The sequence below is a fragment of the Thermobia domestica genome, chromosome 9 (assembly GCF_964235325.1).
Source record: "Thermobia domestica chromosome 9, izTheDome1.hap1.1, whole genome shotgun sequence".
Taxonomy (NCBI): domain Eukaryota; kingdom Metazoa; phylum Arthropoda; class Insecta; order Zygentoma; family Lepismatidae; genus Thermobia; species Thermobia domestica.
The window spans coordinates 129,115,152-129,140,725 of NC_137462.1; the positions used below are offsets into that span (position 1 = coordinate 129,115,152).

General features: G+C 36.6%; 1 protein-coding gene across 1 annotated transcript in view; it reads left to right on the forward strand.

Moving 5' to 3' along the window:
* LOC145694117 (uncharacterized) overlaps positions 1-25,574 on the forward strand; it is a 34,721-nt gene that overhangs the window by 6,515 nt on the left and 2,632 nt on the right. The window contains exon 2 of the mRNA XM_081770237.1: positions 2,990-3,164. Coding sequence (XP_081626363.1) covers positions 2,990-3,164 — 175 coding nt within the window. The remainder of the gene's footprint in view (positions 1-2,989; positions 3,165-25,574) is intronic.

Here is a 25,574-nt window from a genome sequence, read left to right on the forward strand (position 1 = left end):
GCATGTAACAGTGAGTCATGGTAAGCTTCTAAGATGTGCTGGGAGGTGTTCTTGTGCGGCCTATAGAAGCACCCAATAAACACAGAACGAAGCTTTGGAATATATACTTCCACCCAAATAAGTTCACAATCCCGTTCGAGATCCAGTCTTCTCTTGCTCTTCCACTTATTATTTACACAAATCATCACTCCACCTCCACGAGTTATGCGGTCTTTACGATAAATGGTGAAATTATTAGAAAAGCTAATTTCACTGTCGTTCACTGATTCATTCAGCCACGATTCGGTCACTGCGAAACAATCCAGTTCCCTTATCTCACCTAGGTTCAATGAGCACTCAAGTAATTTGTTTTTAATGCTACGAACATTTTGATAATATATATTGAAAGCACTGGTGTAATATGGGCAGGGTGGGCCAGGGTTTACGTGAATATCACCACAAAGGAGGAGAAAACAAAAGAGAATGAGGCACTGTTTTTTGCTTTTGACTGATACCTTGGCACAAAATCACTGGTAGTTCCTCCGTCACTGTTAGCAGTACCAGGGAGAGCACATGGCGGTCCTCTTGGTATGAAGGCAGCAGCAATAAAATGAAATGATCTTCCACTACACTTCAGTCCATGTTTCATTGGCAATGCTTCACTTGGGAAAGTCACAGCACCGATACTACATGAAGACAGTAGAGCACGCACATAAACACTACACACAACCACCAAAAAAAGGTAAACAATAAGAGCACCACTTTGCATTGACTTCGAGCTTGATGCCATCTTGAACTCGTGCCGGCGCCATCTTGAACTCGGATCTCTTAAAACATACAAAAATATTACGAAATGTTGTGATTTATCTTATAAGTAGTGAAGCGTGATCACCCATTGAAAAAAAATAAAGGTCATCGCCTATGTTGTACAGCATCATCACACTTACACGAAGGTAAAATACAGCGTGTATCAAAAAGAATCATCCGGTTTTAAACAATGATATCTATTCTGTCTTTTCAGAGATGTGAGTGAACAACGTACTGTTGGAAAGAGCAACATCTCTAGTTGTACATGGTTTCCGCTAGGTAGCAGCAGTGTGCTTGAGTGAACATTGACTACGGTTAAAATGGCATCTGGACAACAGACAACAGAAAATGGCATCTGGACAACAGAACAGAAGCCTTTTGTGTACTACGTTTTGCGGAGTGCAAGTCAGTGATAACTGTTCAGCGTGACTTTCGTACTAAGTATGGTGTGGATCCTCCTACTGCACAGAGCATTAGACTATGTCATGAACAATTCCGAGCAACAGGTTGTTTGTGTAAGGGAAAATCACAGTACGTCCTCGAGTGCCCGACGCAGACGTGGAGCGCGTCCGTCAATGTTTTACACGCAGTCCGCACAAATCCGTTCGTCGTGCAGCTAGACAGCTCAACATGCCATCGATGTCTGTCTGGCGTGTGTTGCGTCGTCGTTTACAAATGAAACCATACAGAATTCAGCTGCTGCAAGCTCTTTGTGAAGGTGACAAAGAACGACGTATGGAGTTTTGTAATTTCATTCTTGGCAAGATTGCAGAGGACGACAGTTTTGTTCAACGCTTAGTGTTTAGTGACGAGGCAACATGCCATTTGAATGGAAATGTGAACCGCCATAATGTGCGAATATGGGGAACGGAACACCTACATGAAGTTGTACAACATGAGAGGGATTCGCCAAAAGTTAATGTGTTTTGTGCAGTTTCCCGAAAAAAGATATACGGTCCATTTTTCTTTGCCGAGAACACTGTGACGGGGATAACCTACATTGATATGCTTGAGTACTATCTTTTCCCACAGTTGGAGACTGATTCGAATGATTTCATTTACCAATAGGATGGGGCATTGCCACACTGGCATGGGAAAGTGCGGGGATTTTGAAATCGAACGATTCCACAACGATGGATCGGTCGCAGTGGACCAAATTATGCAGCGTTTAATTACTGGCCTCCAAAGTCAGCTGACCTTACTGTATGTAATTATTTCTTGTGGGGGTTTGTGAAAGACTCCGTTTATGTGCCTCCGTTACCAAGCACATTGAATGAACTGCGACATCGCATAACGGCAGCTGTGGAAGCTGGAACTGAAGACATGCTAGCTGCAGTTTGGGACGAATTTGAATACCGCATGGACATATGCCGTGCATCTCACGGGAGGCACATTGAACACCTATGAACAGGTGCAATAAAAACTTTGAGTTTCACTCTCATGCAAAAAAAAATATATATATATTTGTATATGTTTATTAGTTTCAGAAATACAGACTTGCCAAAGTGGATGAATCTTTTTGATACACCCTGTATATTACATTTAGAAACATACACTGTATTTCCCTCACTATTGACTGAATGTAGGATTTATTATCCCTTATATACAGAGTAAAATTTACTTATGAAAATCATAGATTTCTTAAAAGCAAAACTTGCAAGACCAAGACTGGGTGTGCAAGACCAAGACCAAGACCAAGACCAAGACTAGGTGTGCAAGACCAAGACCAAGACCTCATGTGCAAGACCAAGACCAAGACCACCCGCGTCTTGGTCTTGGTCTTGCATTTGCTCATCACTAATTAGAAAGACAAGTGCGAAAAACACAGCCAAACCTGCGGTAGTTGAGGTCAGGGTGAAATTGAGAGAACGCTTGGCAGTACATATATATGGACCGGCACGTTAACGCCAATGAGTTTGCGCATAAAGGTAGACAAATGAGAAAAAGGTAACAACCTTTTCTAGGTGATCACTACAAGGTAGCTTCGCATTACAATTGTATACTAATGGAACACTATTTTCAGCACTGCTCCAATTTTCACAAATGACTAACATGATTTCAATGTATTAAATAATTTGCCTAAAATTTACTCATTGTTTGTGAATTAACAATACAAGTTCATAAATTGAGTTGAATATTATTAGAATTTTAATTCTCTATCTTTCTTCTCGCTTCCCTTATACTCGTATTTATTATATTTCAGCTGGTGGGAGATTGGATTCTGTACAATGCATCATTACCTATAGTTGAATGCACGACACTTAATATTCAGGCACACAACGAAACAACAGGAATTGTGACAACAAATTCTGCTTCAGACAATGATACGATTATATGCAATCTAAGCTCAATGAAGTGTCGCTGGACAAATGTGGACGGTATGTACATACATAAATTAAAATTGAGTAATATATATGGCATCATAATTGGCATATCGATATTAAAGAGTTTAGTATTCCAATAGAAATAACCTAAGAATCTTAAGAAATTCGAAACTGCAGTTTTGTTACATTATACTCTTGCATAATGTATCATGGTCCGAAATCTTTTGGACACACTGTGCATATATTCATATTTTGTTCTGGGTAGTAGAAAGTTTGAAAATATGTAGAAATTCATTTTTTATTCATTGCAATTTTTCATTGCATTCCATTATTTTGTCAAAAGAATAATATTTAAGAAGGGAGTCTACAAAAATACATGTAATAACATTATTTTTCATGTTATTACAGTTTTCATATCCAGTAATAACATTTTTCTGGAATTTTGCTTAGTTAATCAATAATATCGAGTTAATTTATAGTAAGAGTATATTTCGTATTTTCGAGGTTTTTCAGTTAATTTTCAAGGGAATTTTGATGCAGGAAATCTTTATAAAGAAACTTCAAAATTTAATTTCGTAATTTCTTCGAAGATGTTTGTTTAAAAATTCAGCCATGATGTCTTGTTGGCACATCCCTTTGTTCAGGTGGAAATTATTTGTCATTGCAGCATAAAATTCTCAGTTGAGGTGGAGATTCATTTAGTATCTTATCATTGGTGCGGTCCTTTTGATTTTTAGAGACTTAGGGTTTTAACCTTTTGTTACGTCATTCAAAGAGCCCATCAATGCTCTTCTTGTTCACATGCTTTGTCTTTTACTTGAAGCAGTATCGGAAATCAAACGTTAAAAAGTTCTTTCGTCTAAAAAGTTGAAAATGTTAGAAAATAGTGTAGTTTTCGAAGGAACTGGTGGGAAATTATGTTCAGTAATTTAAAATTCTAGAAATGAGAAAGTTGATTTTTTGGTGTGCTGCTCAGTGGGCGGAAAATGTTGAATGCTGAAACAGTCTCTAGAAGCTGTGGATTATTAGCTGCTGGCCATGTTTGTTAAGAAATAAGTAAAGCAGTTTTTGAAATCATCACTGAAGAATTTTTTAAAGTGCTGCAATGGAATGTATTTGAAATCCTGGCACATTTGATCTTTAATTACTTTCTTCAACCATGCTAAAGAAGAGAAATTAAGACATTCAAGGTGAACCAGCTAAGGTGAAACTATCTTCCAAGTAAGTCTTTTCGTAAATTATAATTCAATGAGGTACGAAGTGAACGGAATTAAACAATCGGAAAGTGTGAGCCTCTAAATTATATAACTTCGGTCACTATATTATGGTTTTTATTTGGGTATCTGACTTCGAAATGCAATGCTAATTTTCTCAACTAGGTTTCTCTTGGAACTAGGATTATATTCATCTAACATCTGAAGAAAACAGTATCCACCCAATGGGAGGTTTGTTAAACATTTTGGTTGTCGTAATAAGAAACGTGCGTACTTCGCGTACGCAAGTTTTCAAAATTTTGTACCTTGTTTAGACCATGTAACGTTATCGAATTATTCTCAGGTGTGATAAAATACTCTTTTTATTTGCTTACATTTTAAAATTTTCTCTTTTGGAGTATGTTTGGGAACTAGAAAGAAAACCTTTACCGGATTTTCATTACAGTAATTTTTTCATGTCTCGGCGCAAGTGATTTTTATGTGTGCACTTTGGAAAACTGACAAAATGATATTTTGTTTGATGGATCGTTTATGACTACTATATTCTGTTTATATAGTAGTTATGAAACTGTATGCTGTTAACCAAAAGTCTAGTTTCCATATATCAATAATGCAGTTTTGAATGTTTACATTAGATTAAATCTTCGCAGAGCCAGTAGTTCTGATCCAGACATGTCTTTGGTAAGTAAAATGTGGTGGCTGAAAACGTGACTTTTAAAAGAAAATATTCATTAATATGTCTATGTGTTTCTTGTTTATTGTAGGCTAAGTTAGTGTAGTTTAGCTTAGCTTAGATTAGGGTAGGTTAGGTAGTTGTAGGTTAAGATTAATTTGCGTGTCTTTGTTGTATGTTTATTGCGTTGTATGTATGTGTCATTATAATATGTGAATTGAAAACATGGTGTAAAGTAAAAAGTCCCGAGCTAAGTGTGAGGCTGCAAAAAAATGCGTATATTCTATAGCCCATCTTCATAATGAAGTCTTACACACGAACACGAACAAGTCGGAGGCTCTAGCTCACCACTATATAATTAATTAATTAATGTGATTTGAAGATTTTGATTTCGTATAACTACCATTTTCTAAATTTCATCTTTGAGCCACAAGAAATGCTGTAATTATATAACACTGTAAGAATACAATGATTTCAAAGAATATTTTGATTTGAAATAATGTACCGAAGTATGTTTGTTGACAACAACACCTGATTCCAAGGAGAGTATTGTCTTCTTAAATTTCATTTTTCTTCAATATTTTTTTAAATAACAAGATTATACAAAATTATAAGTTTATTCCGAAAATAAAATGTAGAAGCCGTGCACATAATATTTTCTTTCAAGTAGAGTTGGAAATCTAGCCTTGTAGTTTTATGTAGCCGAGAATACAGTAGAGGTTATAAAGGTGTTTCATTATACAGAAATGAACAGAGCAGTATATGAAATATTTTCAGTTCAGAAAGAAATATTACAGCTGTGAGATCTTCAAACGTTTCCTTAGTGCTACCAGAAATAGAGACAACTAAAAACTAAAGAAAATTAACTTTCTTAGTATTGTTTTCTAAAATTTTCAGTTTAGATTTTTTAAAATTGTTTTCCATTGCGATAAAATTCTGTTTAAAAATTATGGTGGATCTTTTTTCTGGTAGGGCCGTTTCACATAATTCAGTTTCATTAGTTATCATTACCAACTCAACTGGGCGGTTGACATTCTGTGTTGATGGTCTGGGGTCTGTAATCATTCTCACGACGGGTTGCAGAGTACAGACGGCAGGTCTGGATGCCGGGCTTCGAGTTGTGATGAAAGATGCTCCAGAAAAATCTTCTTTGGACTAATTTTGAGTTCTATTTTCCAGAGACATAAGGCCAGATAAATGGATTATTGATTGTTGGTGGTACACCTGCACGGGGCCCAGTAGGTACCGCGAGTACCAGTCAGTAATACATCAAAGTAAGTTATAACATCACTCGGCTTGCAGACTTTATGAGAACTTTATGTAAGCAAGTACATCGAGATTTTTATGTTAGGAACTATTCCGGCATTTTTCTAGTGTTAATGAGAAAAGACAGGAATAATCACTCAGGATGGCTGCCGTTAGAAAACTTTTACACCTTTTCCAGAGAGTATACCCACCTCGAATCAACCCAGGGACCGCTCGCACCAAAATTGGAGCATTAGCGACGACCTGAAATTCGGCATTAGTGTCATATGAAACGGTAGATTTGGATTTGTTATCCTAGAGCATCTTGTTTTTCGCCTCCAGCTAAAATTAACTCAGCCGGAATTTCGTCTACACCCGGAGATTTGTGTTTCTTTAGTTTCTTTATTGCGGTTTCTACTTCTATTCGGTTAGGTTCTGGAATATACGGTTCTGCGGTGTCTCCTTTTCTCCATGCACACTAGTTTTTGGCTGCGTGTCCAGCAAATCGTGAAAGAAATCTTTCTACCTATTTAAGATTCTATCAGTATCAGTGAGAACTGTTCCGTCAGCTTTCTTTAATATATAAGCACGAAGTTGCCTTTCTTAAATTCGTTGATCCCCTTATACATGTCCCGAATGTTTTTAGTTTTACTATTATCTTCAAGTTACTTAATTTTAGCTTTCAAAAATCTTTTTCTTTGTTCTAAAGTTTTGGAAGTTTCCCGCCTGATGTCTACGAAATTTTGTGTACTTATTTTATCGGATTTTGTAGCCAACGTAATTTTGCCTGTTTTCTCTTCTCTTCTAGTTTAATACATGCCTGGTCGAATCATGGTTTGTTCCTACGTATTTCAGCGTGTCCCAATTTTTCTTTTGCTGAAATTTAAATGCTGTCTATAATTTGAACCCAAGTATCTCAACACTAGCGCACTCCAAATCTTCTAAAGCCGAGAATCTATTAAAAACTTCAATCTGGTATTCCTCTCTTACCTGACTCTCTTCTAATTTCTTTAAATTAAATCTCTCCGTTTTCTGACATGGAATATTTCCTTTATTCAATGATAATCTCTCTCTTATTATCGCTACTACCAGGTAGTGATCAGTGTCACAATGAGCTTCTCTAAGCGACCGGACATTAATTAGATTGCCTTCTTCTATCTACTAAAACATGATCAATTTGATTATGTGTTTTTCTGTCTGATGAGGTCCAAGTGTACTTATGAACATCGCGATGTGGAAATTTGGTACTCTTCACGATTATGTTTTTGGATGTTGCAGAGTTCATGAGTCTAACACCGTTGTCATAACTTTCCTGATGCAGATTTTCGTTTCGTATCCTAGCAAGATTGACTCCATATGCAGATTAAATTATTGGAGAATATCAGTGCGGGTTTACACGAAATAGATCAACTATCGACCAAATATTTATCATTCGCCAAATACTAGAAATGAAGTGGGAATACAATACCCCGGTACATCAACTATTTATTGATTTTAGGAACGCTTAAGACTCGCTTAGTAGAGAGACATTATACAACGTTCTTACAGAACTTGGAATACCGAGAAAGCTAATTAGATTAATTAAGATATGTCTAAATGAATCCCAAAGTAAAGTCCGGGTAGGAAATTTTTTATCCACGAGCTTTCACGTCAAAAATGGCCTGAAACAAGGAGATGCGTTGTCGCCATTATTATTTAACTTCGTTCTGGAATACACTATAAGGAAAATCAAGGATAGCAACCAGGGCCTAGAATTGAACGGTATTCGCCAGGTTATGGCATATGCTGATTATGTAAATTTAATAGGGGATGATAGGAGAAAAATAGAAAGAAATACAGAGGTCTTATTAAACGCTTGCAGGGACATGGGTTTAGAATAGAAGTAAATGCAGAGAACACTAAATACATAGAAATGCGTCGGGACAATGGTACCTTAGGCTTATTTGCTGAAGAAGAAAAAGAAAATAGATGTAATGTGAATGTTTATAAAAGATAGATTTTTTAATGTTTAAAATAATAAGGTTTGTGGCAGCCCGTTTGCATGACAACATAATATACTGAATATAAGTAAAAAATGGAAGCAAATCACTAAAGGAAGTGAGTGTATTTATTTTAGTGTGGCTCTTGTTTAATTTAATTTGAGTTGCGAACCAAGGCAATACAGCGGTATTTATCATATCTTAAACTTTTTTCGTTGTATTAAAATGGTGCCGGAAACATCGAGACAGTAAAGAAATCAAGGTATCGTTTTGAAGTAAAGTAAAGCGAGCACCATAGAGCCTCACAGAAATTTCACCCTCTTACGAAGTGGGAAAATGATATCTAGAAAGAAAGTCAATATTATGGCTAATGAAACAATAGATACACAAATACCTCAGACCGAAAGGAGTGTTCCGGAAAATGTGCTAGATATTCTGAAAGGGATATCTCAGCAAATCAAGGACCAGACTCAACAATTACAGGACCAAGCTCAGCGTTTTGAGGAAAAGCTTGAGCTTTTGCAAGAACGAAATGACGGTAAATGGGATTAGGTGCAGGAGCAATTAAACCAAGTCAATCAACAAATTGCAGCGAAATTTGGACGGTACGATGAGAATATGGAAAGGATAATTCAAAGAATGCAACGAAGTACAGGACTCAGTAGACATGCTAGGAACTACAGTAAATGTACACCTTGTCTCAAAAAGGTTGAGCGCATTCTTTATTGGTGTTTTGAGGCAAAAAATTTCTAAGTCCAGCTTCGGGTATCTTCGGGAAAAAGTAAGCCAGGTTCGAACCTCCAAGCCAGCCTTTGCAATCGGGAAAAAGTTTGCAGATGTGTTTTTCTTCTTTTAAATATAATAAGACTTGTTACCAAGTGTTTAAAAAAGCAACATTGATTGAAATACTTAATGATACAATATTTCGAAACGTTTTATTAATGTGAGCACATGCTTGTTTGTCATTTAGCTCTCTATACGTAATGGAACATTTAAATACGTTAAAGAATCTTTCCATATGTAAAAGAATGCTCAAAGTTAAGAAATAGAACATAATTATCGCCTGAGTACTAAAATAAAAGTCAAAGTAGAACAGAAACAGCGTTTGTAATGGATATGAATGTCATAATTATCTTGAGATCCGTTATACATCGCTAGAAGCTTAGTTCTAGAAGTCCTTGTGCTAGCTCATATTAAGCTGTCGGATTTGAAATCATAAGGTTGTGAGTTCGATTCTCATCTGGGTCAATACTTTTTTTTAAATTATATTTTCCGCAATGCATGAAAAATTATATAAAATAATTACATTAAAATACATAAGTTGTTTATATATAACATAATAATTGCAGAACATAGTAATTATTATGTTTAAAATATAACATCTGAGATAATTTTCAAAGTGGGTCGGTATTATATATGAGGATGTAAATACAAGTTAAGAAACTCGTTCAATAGCAATAAATAAATCATGTAGTGTATTTATTTGCAGCTATTTGTCATATAGAGAGTAATTCTCAACATTCATAATACAGAATGTCATTTATGTTCTTGAAAAGTTATTCGATGCAAAAACAGAGGGTATAAACAGAAAATCCAAAGTCGGAACGCTCGCAAAAAAAATTCATGAACCCCAAAGGTCACGTGAGCAGACTGGAATTGTCCTTATGAAGCATGCCACAGCAGAAAGTCTTTACATAGATTTTCAATTCAATTCCTGATATATGCTTTTGCAATGTGGAAGTGGTGATGCCTTGAGTCGCCCTCTCTCGCTCGCTCACTCTCTATTTATACAGAATATAAAAGTGGATTTATGTGTGTGTTTCAACATAATTCTGATATATCTAGAGCAATTTTAACTATATTTCTTACAGTCTGGAAAAAGAGTACTGTCGGGATACATATCAAAAATGCTAGAAACTGGTCGATATTAGTATAGAATCCATAGTTTCGTGGTCGCTTAGGTGAATAGTTCTACTTTCAATTCAAGTCCAATTAAGCTCCCATTAGCACCCAGGGTGGTTACGTAGCGACATAAAGATATCGAAATCAACCGATATTAGAATCGAATCGTAAGTTTTCAGCGCCGCTAACAGTGCAGCATTTCCCATTAGTCCACATTAGTCCCATTGCCTAGAGGGCAACATATTTGCAGAGTGCAAATTTTAAAACTTGAATAATATTTTAATTTTTTCCGTATGAAAAAGTTAAAAATCATGAACAAATATACCATTTCACGAACAATCCTCTTTTACTATTCTAATATGTTTAATAATAGCGTAAGAAATGTAATAGTAATTCAGAACATGTTTCACAGTTGTTATTTTTTGTTACATAGTTGTAGCTGTAGCATGTAGTGAGTGGAATTTAACTGTAATAAATTCACTAATTAACCATATTCGAATTAAGTTTTATTTTTAAGTTCGGAATGAAGGGGCGGAGAAATATGTAGTTATTGGGGGCATCCAGCTTTTCTACATTTTACTTTCAAGATCTCCATTTTTCTTTTGTCATTTGTTCCTAATAAAAACAGTTCAGTCACTTTTGGATTGTCATAGGATAGTAGGAGTTGGATTTTGGGATGCAGCCTGTGAGATTCTAGAGGAGCTAACTGCTTGAAAAAATATTTTTGAATCATCTGTAACATATGAAATAAGGATATGTATCATAAAAAATTGAAAGTAACTATGTCTGCGTAATCATCACGGTCAAATTGCAAAGTCAAATGAATTGACGTTTGGTATATAATCAGGCTCCAATCCCAACTGGGAAGTTATCATACGCGTGTCACTTTCATTATAATATATATCCTTAGGGGGAGTAGAAGTCCGAATTTTCGCGAAAAATTTAGTATCTCACAAGCCGTTCAACTGAGAGCTGAAATTCAGCATATAACTCTTTATTAAAAATAAATAGAATATGCCCTGGCATTTTTTAAAATTGTCTTTTATGAGCGGGGGGACGGGGGTGTATTTTCTATATATTGGAAATTGGTAGTGGGTTGATTTGTAAAAATAATCGAAAATGATTGATATTAGTTGAGAAAAAAATTGAGTAATGCAAACTAAAGTTCTTTTTGAATTTTATACCCACTGCTTTCTATTTATAATTGCTGAAGCTGGTGTTTAATATATGGAGCGTTCCGAGCATAAGGCAATCAAGCCATAAAGTTAGAGAAAAATGGCCATAAAATTTGTATTCTAAACTTAATTACATGGGCATTTTCAATTAGTACGGCAGGCTTAATTATATAGAAAATTAATTTTCTCTCTCTTGGTTTTTTTTTACGTTGGTCTACTTTTTCTTGATTCGAAACTTTTAAATTTCACCCTATTTTCTACTGAAATGTGTCTGTAAGGCAACAAAGAAATAATTACATATGATAAATTTAAATTCATTTTAATTCGGAAGATGAGAAACACTTTGCCATTATATATCGTAAAGGTCAGATCCTCCAGTATTGTAACAAAGAGGTGCTTGAGCCAATGACGGTAGAAATTCAAACTCCGATAAGTGATAATTTCACAGTCTTGTTTTATTACAAGTGTAATCTCTTTAGTCAATGGAGAGGAGGACGTGGGTCATCGGTCAGAGTTGATGTCGATGGAGTTGGTCGCAATGGTTCAGAGTGGTTCATAGTTGGTGGTGGGTCAGAGTGGATCACGATGGTTGATGGGTCAGAGTGGGCCAATGGGTCATTTGGGTGGTGGGTGATAGTGGGTCATGGTGGGTCGTGGATCAAATTTTCATTGGCCCACACCATCTCTGGTTAAAATTGTACTAAAAATAAGAGGCACCGAAGATGCATGTCGGCTATTATGCTCAAATCTTGCGCATGGATAGTACTCCACCAGAAAGCAATAAATCTGAAACGGTTCACGGTATCACCTCCTAGAACTCGAGATGTAGGGGTTTGTCTGATTGGCTAAATTAGGACGTCAATGATTTATCCTTCAACAACCAAGCTTTTTATGATCGTTTCCGTGGAGAAGTCAGAAGAACACGTGCCTAGTAATCGTAATATTGATAGTTCGCGTCCACCCCGGGGTATTTATTTTGTGTTTTTTTGATTCACCTAAATATAAACAAATCACACATATAGGCATTTTAACATATTTTGGGAGAGTAATTTTGTGGTTCGTTGGCGTTTCATCGCGTCTCTGCCGCTGGTAGTAAAGTTTGGGCCATCACGGATCGTCGCTGCGGGGCCACCAATTTCTGGCGAGAGGTTAATAGTTGATCATCTGTAGTCCACCGATGCTTACAGCTTAGGGTAATGAACGATGTCCTTGCCTTGTAGACTTCATGACTACCGACGTCGGCAGTCAACTAGCTTTTAGTATTCCTTTACTAAACATCTATCGTTCATGTTTGTACACGGTGTTGTAGTAATAATAATAATAATAATAATAATTATTATTATTATTATTTGTAGTAACAGTAGTATAATTGATGATAGAATAATTATTGTCTATGTATTGTCTAGGTAGGACTACACACAGGATTTGGCTCGTTCTGGTTCGACTTGACTCTAATCCGATTCGAGTTGGAAGATATTTTTTGCGCCGAGTCCAAGAGTAGACCTCAAAGATGTCTGTTTCGAGTCGAGTCGAGTTTCAAAGAAAAGTCGTTCGTGCCCATCCCTACTAATGAGGCTTAATCAGAGTTAAGCGAAATTGAAAGTCTCACTATTTATCTAAGCGACCCCGAAAACTATGAATCTAATATCGATCATTTTCTAGCAATCTTTTATATGTATCCCCCTCCCATTCACCATAGGTAACCCGACAGCACTCTTTTTGAAACTATAAGAAATGTGGTTAAAATTACTCTAGGCCAGTGGTTCTCAATCTAATTCCTATCACGATCCCCTTCTATCACACGCTCTTGCCAGCCACCCTTTTATAATTTGTTTTATAATAAGCTTGTGTGGGATTTTTAACATACCTATTTCTATAATAATAGAATCCATTTTTTTTATATAGTGAACAGTGCCATGGAAAATCATTGCCCGGTGCGAGAGTATAGTACGATGTCACCGTATATATGAGTGACGTTGACAGACTAGCTACGAAGCGCCACCATGGTTGGCACGAAGCTCAATAACATTTTCAAAATAAACCCTACCTTTCCTTAATTTTGAGCACATTTTATTACGTTTTTCCTTCTATTTTACACATGTGCACATGCACTTTCCTAACATGAGTAACACACTTCCTCCGAAATGTGTGGCCCCTTTTTTCGGCGCCCGGCACTGACAGTGGATACAGTAAGTGTAATATCTATATTCCCAACGACGAAGGTGTTGGTTCAAGATGGATGTTAAACTCCTTCATTGAAGAGGCCATTAGCGTATCCAATCTAAGCCCACAACTTCTTGGCCAAATAATAGAATGATCATGCGACAAGTCTTTGCAGCTGGTTTTCTGTAACGAAGACTTCGACAAGTTCTGCCTGATGAGGAGAGAAGAATATCCTGGTCTGGTGATTGCTGCTTTAAAAGTAATAATTCCATTTGCTATATCATACTTGTGCGAAAGTTTTTTTTATGGTAAACATAAAAACAAAGATAAGAAATCGCTTATCAGTTGAAAATGACTTGATAATGTTCGTCATGAAGATTGAACCGGGCATTGCTGCACTAGTGAAATTACACCATGCTTAGGTATCTCATTAGGTTTTAATTTTAATTGTATTTCAAAGTGCAGGTTTTGTTTCATGTGTATTTTTCTAGTATTTCTATATACAGTTCTCATTAGTTTTATATCATACCTCTTTGATTTAAATTCATTTTTAAACAACTCTACTAACTAACTAACTCTATGGCCTATGGAACCCGGAGGTTCAATGCCGCGTTCACAAAAGCTCTACACTGACTTCTATCCTTAGCCAATTGGATCCAGTTTCTACTTTGTATTCTTATCTCAGCGAGATCCATCTTAATATTGTCCTCCCATCTGCGCCTAGGTCTTCCTAATGGTCGTTTTCCGTTTGGTCTTCCAGTCAAGACTTTGAAAGCGTTTCTACTTTCTTCAATTCTAGCTACATGACCTGCCCACCTAAGCCTCCTAGACTTGACGACAATAAAAAATGTTGGGTAACCGTATAAATTATGTAGTTCCTCGTTATGAAGTTTCCGCCATTCCCCATTCCCGTTCCTCTTGGGTCCGATTATTCGTCTAAGGATCTTGTTCTCAAATACTTTCAGTCTATGTTCTTCCCTCAGAGTAAGCGACCATGTTTCGCAACCATACAGAACAACAGGCATGATTATCGTTTTGTATATTTTAAGCTTAAAATTTCTCGACAGAATTCGCGACGACAACAGACTTTGAACCGAATAGTAACACGAATTCTACACCCTTTGAAAATGTTCAGTAGACTTATTTTTTATTGCTCTTTACAGTGTGTATAAAAAATAAAAGTATGCCTATCAGAACAAAATTAAAAATAATATTTAAAAATAATTTCTGGTATTAGATTCTAACTATATTTATCTCTTCCGCCTATCTTCGTGATCCCCTAGGGGCCGCGACTCCCAGGTTGAGAAACCCTGCTCTAATCATACATGAGTTATGATGGAACATACATACATACACTTTTATATGTATAAATGCAGATAAGAGAGAGTTGAGAGAGAGCGATTAAGGAATTACCGCTCTCAATCTCTTCACTTTACTTTTGCGATTCGTGAATTTCTTACGTGACAGTTTGGGGCTAGCTAGTTTTTTTGTCTTGAACCACGATCCGATTTTCGATATGCTCTACCTAAATGCTGTAATGCGAATATTGAGAAGTTATCTGCGATGAAAGTAGCTGAAAATAAATACATTACATAACTTATTTATTGCTATTACACGATTTTTAAAATTTGTATTCAATATTCACACATAACACACTGACGTTCTGCGAATACCTCAGATGTTATATTTTAAAGATAAGAATTACTAATGTCGTGAAATGATATGAATATATATATTCAACTGATATATACAACTGATGATATGAATATATATATTCAACTCATATATACAACTGATGATATGAAAATATATATGCAACTGATGAATTGTAATGAAACTATTTTACATAATTTTCATGCATTGAGGAAAGTAGAATATCATAAAAGAATCTCACCTGAACGGGTATCGAACTCACGATTTAAACGCTCGGTGGTGTACCACTGAGCTAACATGACCGCTTTTCGGAAGCTGCTTCTGAAATATAACTGAGCTCATACGTAAATGCTGTTTTCCGTATGGAAATCACAATGACGAAACGAGAGTGTGAATACATTGTCTCGAAATATTGTATCATTAAGTATTTCAATCAATGTTACTTTTTTCTACACTTAATACCATTTCAACTTGTCTTATTATATTTAACAGAAGGAAAAACATATCTGTACATCTTTTCCCGATCACTAAGGTTGGCTTTACAGGTTCGAACCAGCAGCTTTAGTTTACTGTTTTTCGAAGATACCCGAAGTTGGACTTCAAAAGTGTTCATCTCAAAACAGCTATCATCATATCGCTCAATCTGTTTGGTATATGGTATATGTTATATGGTATATGGTATAGTCAGTATAACAATTCATTCTTTAGACAGCTTTTCGTTTGTATTAATATTCCTTTATAAAAACTGTTTTTAATATTATTATTACGGCGCACCATTTTCAGATTTCTTTCGCGAGTCGTTGACCAAGTCGTTCGCCACCAGCGTTGCCAGACTCACAGCTCGGAATTATTCCAAAACCTGATCGAACTTATACTAGATTCGGTCAAATTATGCTAGATCCTCATAATTACAAATCCAGGAGTTAAAAAAAACGAAGTTGAAATACGATAACGTAACTTAAAATACACAGAGAGCAAGAATGCATGGATAGAACTCAATACTTCACGCACCAAAATTTTAACTCAACTAAATTACTGCAGTCGTTGTCAGACTCAATGGCGTTTATATCGTATAAATGAATGCAAAATTTTTGTTTACATATTTTGAAAGAAAATTACTTCGCAGCATAAGCGGAGTTGGGAATCGTCTGCTGGGGGGGGGGCAGATTTTTGGTCGGTCTCGGAGCTGTCATTTCAGGAATAAATATGATCATGAAGTCAGAAATAAAGATGGTGAAGTTGTCAAAAAGTTGGGGGCAGAATGGCCCCCATAGCTCCGCCCATGCCTCGGAGTTAAAGGATTAGAAAACCCTGGGTGGGGCCACAAAAAAAAGCCCAAAGCCGTTCCGAACTTACTTCGGAAAATAAGACTGCCTGTATGGTTTACCGAGTGTATGAATCAATGGAAGAGGATACATTTCTGCCGTTCTTTTTCTTCCCACGACCAATTTCTTTCTCATCTCCAGGTTTTACGGCTTTTTGATAACTTGCTGAAATTGTGCTAGATTTGGGCAGGATGCTAAAAGCAAGATGCTAGATGCTAGAGACATGCAAATTATGCTAGATCTAGTATCATTATGCTAGATCTGGCAACGCTGTTCCCCACAATAGGCGTGTCGTGCAAGTAACCAATCACACGTCAGGTACTAGCTTTTACGTATTGCTTCCTTCTCACAGCTCAGAACATTGGTAACTATTAATAGACGTACAGCAGTAATTACTTTATGGGAGTTGGAAGGTTATTCTGCAACTGCAGCTAGCAGGCGAGTAGGTGTCCCGGCCTCTACAGGAAGGCGATGGATACGGAAATATGGTGCTACAGGTCAGACTGGTAATTTACGATCTCCTGGTCGTCCGCATGTGTCAACCGAAGCCCAAGATGCGAAATTAGTAAACGAAGCCCGGTTAGACCCACTAAGGACGTCTAGACAGCTAAGGGAAGCTTCTCTCTTTCCTGGTAGTAAGCATACAGCTCTGCGAAGGCTTCCTCATGCTGGGTTACGTGGCAGTGTTGCTGCCGTGAAGGAAAAACTCTCAGACGACCACAAAATTTACCGTCTCGCGTTTGCACAGGCGAATGTGGGTCTCAATTGGGAAAACGTAGTTTTCTCAGATGAATCCATATTCACAACATCAAAGGAGGGACGCCGTTTTGTGTATCGTCCGAGAGGCACCCGATATGACCATGGATATGTGGCTGCTTGCAATCGCAGTGGTCATGTATCTATTTTATATTGGAGTTGGATTTCCAGTCGCGGAGCAGGACAGCTTCATAGAATTGAAGGACATCTGGACAATGCTCAGTACTTAGACATTATCAGTAATATCATGGTGCCATCTGTACGAGTATTTCAGCCTGATGGTGTAATTCAGTTCCAGCAATACCAGTCGCCAATAAATACTTCCCGTGTGGTTCAGGAATAGTTCGCAGGGCACCCTGAGATTGATTTAATCGACTGGCCGCCTCGTGGAGCAGACCTCAATCTCATGGAAAATATGTGGGCAGAAGTGAAGCGTACTCTAAGGGAAAGTTGGCCTGAGGCAGATCCACCAAGAACTTAGGATGACCTGTGGCATCTTGTTTCCGAAGCATGGCTGGAGGTAGGGGAAGGAGATAGATGTGTTACCCATGTAATAGATTCCATGCCCAGAAGAATGGAGCGTGTAATAAATTCAGAAGGGTCTTGGACACAATATTAATGTCCCCGCCTTAACTCCCGAAAACAGCCCTTTTCAGGGCTACCTAAAGGCTTCTGAAAATATTTCTAGAAGTAAACCACTCCTTGTATCCGATTTCTGTGCAATCCTACTAACAAAAGAATGATAATTAGCTGTAGGCTTTGAACTCAAGACCTCTTCAGTGGCAAGTCCGTACTCTACCAGTGAGCTAACATGAACACGCAAACCCAACCTGAAGAAACACGATTTTCAATTTCTGGTATTCGATGACAATGATGCTCATATACTTTGCAAATGTTGTATTCAACTTGGGATATTCCGCAACACACACACACACACATAAACAAAGCGAAAGAGAGAGAGAGAGAGAGAGATGAATACACAAAAGCATATTCAACGTATTCGAATGAGGCTCTAAGTAACGACATTCCGTTCTAAAGAGAAATTGTGTTTCTTCCCGTGACGTTAAGGGGATCGGGAAAAGTTGTGTGTCCTGAAGCAGGATACGACTTTGGATACTCTGTTTATACACTTTCTATATCCGTAGGAATATACTGTATTTCACGAATATAAATAACATACTGTAATGAGAATATTGAGAAGTTAAATCTGTATGACAAATAGCTGCAAATAAATACACTACATAACTTATTTATTGCTATTAAACGATTTTCCTAACTTGTATTTAACATTCTCATATATAATACCGACCTACTGTGAAAATTATCTCAGATGTTATATTTTAAACATAATAATTACTATGTTCTGCATTATTATGTTATATATAAACAACTTATTTATTTTAATGTAATTATTTTATATAAATTTTCATGCATTGCGGAAAATATAATTTAAAAAAAAGTATTGACCCAGATGAGAAACGAACTCACAACCTTATGATTTGAAATCCGACAGCTTACCAATGAGCTAACACAAGGACTTCTAGAACTAAGCTTCTAGCGATGTATAGCGGATCTCAAGATAATTATGACATTCATATCCATTACAAACGCTGTTTCTGTTCTACTTTGACTTTTATTTTAGTACTCAGGCGATAATTATGTTCTATTTCTTAACTTTGAGCATTCTTTTACATATGGAAAGATTCTTTAACGTATTTAAATGTTCCATTACGTATAGAGAGCTAAATGACAAACAAGCATGTGCTCACATTAATAAAACGTTTCGAAATATTGTATCATTAAGTATTTCAATCAATGTTGCTTTTTTAAACACTTGGTAACAAGTCTTATTATATTTAAAAGAAGAAAAACACATCTGCAAACTTTTTCCCGATTGCAAAGGCTGGCTTGGAGGTTCGAACCTGGCTTACTTTTTCCCGAAGATACCCGAAGCTGGACTTAGAAATTTTTTGCCTCAAAACACCAATAAAGAATGCGCTCAACCTTTTTGAGACAAGGTGTACATACCAATCAAATCCAACAGTTACAAGAGGAAGTGAATTTTCTTAAAGACCGGTGTATTTTTGATGGTGCAGTGCAAGATGGTGGGCACATGAATGCTGTACAGCTCACATCCGTCGGTTGGGAATCTACTCCAAAACCAGTCTTTGAACATCACCAATCCTCGAGCTGTAGTGAGGACGATACCAAAGAAGAAAGAAGAAAGAGGCGATTATCCCATCATATGCGTAATCATAGGTATTTGAGGACAAGTACAGGTAAATCGTTATGGTTCAGTGATGTGAAATCACTTACTAAATTTAGTGGTATTCCGGAGGATATAACAGCGAGGGCATTTCTCGAAAAATTCGAGGATGAGTGTGAACTAATGGGCGTACACGAATCTCAATACCTAAAATTACTGCCACATATATTATTGCCACCATGTCTAACTTGGTTTAAGGCCATTAGGAGTAGTCTTCATACTTATTCCGACTTTAAAAATGCATTAATGTCAAATTATGAAAATGATTTTTTAGTAGCAAATAGAGACGCATTGCTAAGAACAAGACCATTCAATCCTAAGGTGCATAAAAACATCACTGAATTTGTAGTATCAACCTACAACGAGTTAAAATCTCTTAACCCTAATCATCCTGAAACCAGAATAATCGCTTCAATACGCATTCTGTTGCCTTTTAGGTTACAGCAAATGTTATTATCAGCACAGTTGTCAACTTCAGTCATCTAATTATGCTTGTCCAAAATTACGAAAGTCAATTCGTAATGCAAAATATTAATAGAGGACAGGACAAAAGTCAAAGCAATTCTGGTCGGTGTCATGTACAATATACCCCAGTGCGTAACTTAAGTGTACAACCGGAGAATACCTTTAATAGCAGAATAAACAATGCTACCGGTAACCAGGCGCAGCCGAACCGATGGAATCTAAACAGGAATTATAGAAATAACAATCGAAAATTCAGCAGAAATAACAACCGTCGCCCATTTGTGCAAAATCGAAGTATAGATAGCAGAAATTATTTTGATAGGAATAGGACATATACAGATGGCCGTAGTTATACTCATAGAAATCCGAGTGCTGTAACCATGCATGACTACCCAGAAAGTACCCAAGAATGTGGTATAATGTAATCTAATGGAAGCTATGAGACACCGTGACCTGGGATAGATTGTATTGATGCAAAATGGATTGAATTCGCGTTGAGAAAAAATGCAAATATTTTACGGATATGAGAGTCGGTTTATTGTATTTTACTTTATGTTATTTTATCTTGAGTTCCTATCTATGATTATGATCACAATTACTCAAATTATGTCTATATATGTATTAATGTTATGTATTTTCTTTGATATTTGTATTATCAATCTCATTATTCGTGTTCCATGTTATTGAAGTATATTTGAAACCATCTTTGTAATGCGAGGATATGTATTGAAGTTAATAAGTTTTGTTTTCTATAAGGAATTTGTTGGTCATGTAACAGACTGGGATTCCGATGTTCAAAAAGGCCGTACTCAATTGAGTTTGCTTCAACTATCATTATGATTTCGTTTGTTATTCGTACCTTATTTGAGTTCATGTGTATGATCGCAGTTTCTCAAATTATGTCTACAAATGCCTTAATGTTATGTGTGTTACCTAATATTTGTATTTTATTCTTGTTATGATGTCAATAAGATATTAATTCTTATGTTATGTCCTGATTATTATTGATATTGCTATCTTAATTTATATTTTGTTTAATTATATTTGATCATATTGTGTCCAAAGAACAATTATGTGAATATCACATATATATCTTTTTTTCAAAACCTTCTTTACGATGCCCAAGTAAATAATTATTAAATTCTAACAAAGCATGTAATGGCCCCGAAAAGGAATCAAACAACTTGTAAAAGCATTTAATGGACCTGAAAAAGGACTTAAATAACTTATTAATCTAATTTCGAATGTGCCCTCATCGTCGTTGAAATGTATAAACGAATGAAAAGGATAAAGTTTAAAATGAATAAGATAATGAAGATAATAATAATAATATTATAGAATTAAATATGATATATATGTATGTATAATTATATAAATTATAATTTTTAAACATACGAGGTGCATTCCAAAATTCGGACAATTCTCATATGTATGTAAACGGTCCAGAATTCTTTGTCGTTTTTATAAAAGTTAACGAATAAAAAGGAAATTCCGTTCAGGCGCCATAATATATAACGGTACAATGGTACCTTAGGCTTATTTGCTGAAGAAGAAAAAGAAAATAGATGTAATGTGAATGTTTATAAAATATAGATTTTTCAATGTTTAAAATAATAAGGTTTGTGGCAGCCCGTTGGCATGACAAATAATATACTGAATATAAATAAAAAAAATGGAAGCGAATCACTAAAGGAAGTGAGTGTATTTATTTTAGTGTGGTTCTTGTTTAATTTAATTTGAGTAGCGAACCAAGGCAATACAGCGGTATTTATCATATATTGATTCTTTATCGTTGTAATATGGCAATATTGATGAGTTAAAATATTAAACAATACTTTTGATAAAGCAGTATAAGCACAAATAAAGTATATGACTAGATATCTGTTCTAAAACTGCCTGATAACACTGCGTGAGGATTTAATGGCAGAATTGTGAATCATATTTCACCGAAAATGAAAAGTACTTCATTATTATAAAAATTGCAACATAGGTTACAAGAATACATTTTGTATATTACACTGGCTTACAGTGGTTTTGGTGCCGGGTGTTTCTTAGCTGATTTGAAGTAGAATTGGGACGCTGAATCCAAATATGGCGTTAGTTTTCCCCTAACAGCTTTAGTTTTTGAGATATAGGAATTGCAAGACTGACCTGCTACAACGTTGAAAATTGCATAGGTGCTGTTTTACTGTAAGTGAAAAGAAAACTATGACATTTAAATCTGTTATTTGGAACACTTTGAAAATAATGAAAACCATATAAACACAAACATCAAGTACATAATAACTCTGTAACTACATTTTATAATAGTTTTTATGAATAAAAAATTAATAATTTGTTCAAAACGATCTATTCAACACTTCGGAAGCTTCGTTTTCGTGACATCCTTGAATGTTTCTTTGCACAGTCTCTTTTTAGGTTCCAGCAGTAATCTTTCATCATATGGGCATCCCATCTTCCTTGGTAGCGGTCCTCCATTGTTTTAATATCTTGGCGAAATCTTTCACCTTGTTCTTCACTCAGACTGCCTTCGTTGTCTGGGAAACGGTCCAAATGGCTGTGCAGGTAATGAATTTTGATACTCATATTACATCCAAGTTTTTGGAATGCATTAAGCATCTGGTTCACTAGCTCAACATAGTTATCAGCTTTATTATTGCCAAGGAAATTCTTGATAACTTCTACAAATGAGGTCCAAGCTCTACGTTCAGTCTCATTCATGGACTCCACGAAAGCCGGATCTTTCATGAGTTGTCTTATTTGGGGACCATCAAATATTCCAGCTTTTAATTTTTCTGTGCTGATCTGAGGTAGCTTGTTTCCCATGTAAGCAAAGCACGGCCCGTCCTTATTTAGCGCCTCTACAAACTGCTTCATCAAACCGAGCTTGAGATGTAGAGGTGGCAAAATGATTTTGTCACACTCAACAATAGGCATGTTAATAATATTTTTCTTACCAACAACCATGTCGTCTCTCTGCGGCCACTCTTTTTTTGACCAATGGTTTGCTTTGTCTCTGCTATCCCACAGACATAGAAAACAAGGATATTTTGTGTAGCCACTTTGCTGTCCAAGAAGAAAGTTCACCATCTTTAAATCCACACAAATCACCCACTGATGGTCCTGATATTTAATTTTTTCCATAACCAAAGCAATTGCTTCATATTCTTCTTTCAGTCGTGTTGAATGAGCGATTGGAATTGAGCCATATTTATTGCCATTGTGTAGAAGGACGCATTTTAAACTTCGCTTGGAGCTATCAATAAACAGGCGCCAATCATCTGGATTGTATTCTGGAAGACCCATGTGTTCTAGGAGACCTCTAACATCGTGACAGAATACGAGATTTGTGTCTTCAGTGAAAAATGGTAAAAACTCCTTTTCCCTTGTTCGGTAGAATGTGATTTTAGTTCCTTGTTCTAGTACGTTTTTCTCCTTCAATCTGGAAGCAAGTAATTCAGACGATTCTTTTGAAAGATTAAGGTCCCTAACTAGATCATTTAGCTCATCTTGATTAAACTGTTGAGGAATTGTTGACATTCCCTCATAATCACTGTCACTTCCATCATCCATGTCACAAGAATGTTCACTACGTTCGTTTTCAGTCTCACAAAGCTCTGGCAAGTGGTGAAACGTTGGGATTGGTATTTCATCGGAATGAACAACTGGACGTCTTGCTGAAGGCAGATCAGGATATGTCCACTTGTTCCGGTTATTTCTATTCATACCCGTAACATTTACCAGGCAGAAATAACAGTCATCAACATGGTTTGTGGGTTCCCTCCAAACCATTGGAACACCAAACTTAAGACTTTTTCTTTTTCCAGTTGTCCACTGTCGCAAGTGTTCAGAACACATTTTACACACAATATGTGGAGCCCACGTTTTATCTTGGTCCCCTAGGCGTACACCAAAATATGCATGATATGCTTTTTTTACAAAGTCACTGATATGTTTTCTATTGTCTTTAAATGTGTACTCACCACATATGTAGCAAAACACATCAGGATGGTTAACACAACTTCTTCGACTTGAACTCATTTTATGTTCAGGCCACTAACACGGATGTTAAATATAAAGCCTTAGTATACGCGATACAAGTTATGATTTCAGAACAAAACTCACATGTTCCAACATGTCACTCCACCTGCAAGACAACAACTACGATCCACTAGCCAAGTAGAATACCAATGCAATCTAGTGGACGTTCCTGGAACTACTATATGACTAGTTTCCGTTTAGTACCGACAGATAGCAGCACTAATGAGAAAAGAGCGCCGTTCTTCCAAATAGAAATCTCTATAGAGCACAGTAGGATTTATTTGAGTTGCAGAGTTTATAAGATTATATTCAAACTTGTTATTACGAGAATATTTGTATTTCTTTTGCTTATTTTGTATACTATTGCAAGAAGCATGCAGAAATAGTGGTTACATCATTTATAATTTACATATTTATTTTGGATTGTAATATTTCTTCCACATACATTGTAACGTAAATAACACTACTGGTACAGTAGCCTGTATCTACCAAAGTAGAGCTGATAGAAAAAACTGCTTACATTATTGGATTCAGCGCCCCACACATAGTTAAAATCAGCTCTAAAATTTTAGGCACCAAGAAAATTTTTTTTTTCTGTAGGCCTTAATCAGCAGAAATTGCGTGAGTTTGGTGAGGGGAGGGTGGTTATAGAAGGAAGATTTCTTCCAGTGCCTTTCCCGGTGGAAGCGTTCCCTCTTTGCACAGCCATACTTAATCTTTGTATATGAAAGGCTGAAGCTCGAGTGTCACCTGTGTTGAGAGTTATTCGGCGCCCAACTTCTTTAATAAAGTTTAGTTCTTCATGACCCACACGTTTCGATGGCGATGGTGACGAAGTGGTATTTGTCCAAGAGGTTGTTATATTTTCGTCTCTTTTCAGATTCTCTACGAGTTGCAACCATCCCAACTTTTGTGGAAGAAGTAGGTAGATTAGAGGGGGCTAGAGTATCGGCACAAGTGAAATCCCATATTAAAGCCTTCCCTCATTTCCATGGCACCAAAGACATTCCGTCAGGTCTCTTGCCGTCAGAACGACTACACCCTATTGGCTCTCTCATGGAAGACGTTATAGAAGAGATGAGGGCTCTCATGATGAGGTCATTAACATCGGAGTGGCGAGAGTATCTGCCAGCACTGTAGAGACATGATAGGCCATGTATACCTTTCTTATCCACTAAACTTCCGCAAGCAAGGCACCGGTGTTGTTCGCAGACATCTGCTAACAAACGTAACGCACAAGTGATTCGAAAACTTTCGTCGGGAAGATGCAGCCCTAGGGATGGAAATCAAGTAGCCTGTAGGCACCTGCTTCAGGGGATGAAGTAGCTAGAAGACTTTCCTTATCCTCAGGATTGGTGGAGGACTGAAGAAGAGAAGAAAATCTGGAGTTTATAAGAGAAGCGTCCCATGAAGATTGTAAACTTCTCTTATCAAGATCAGGTAAAGCAAGTCCGCCGCACGATGTCCACTGGGAGATACAATCATTAATCTCAGCTTCAGAATCTTGATGAATATCCTGGCGAAGAAGAGAAGTGATCAATGGCATAGAGCTATGAATGAAAGAAAGGAAAGATGGAGTGGCCAAATCAAGGGCTCGACGAATACCT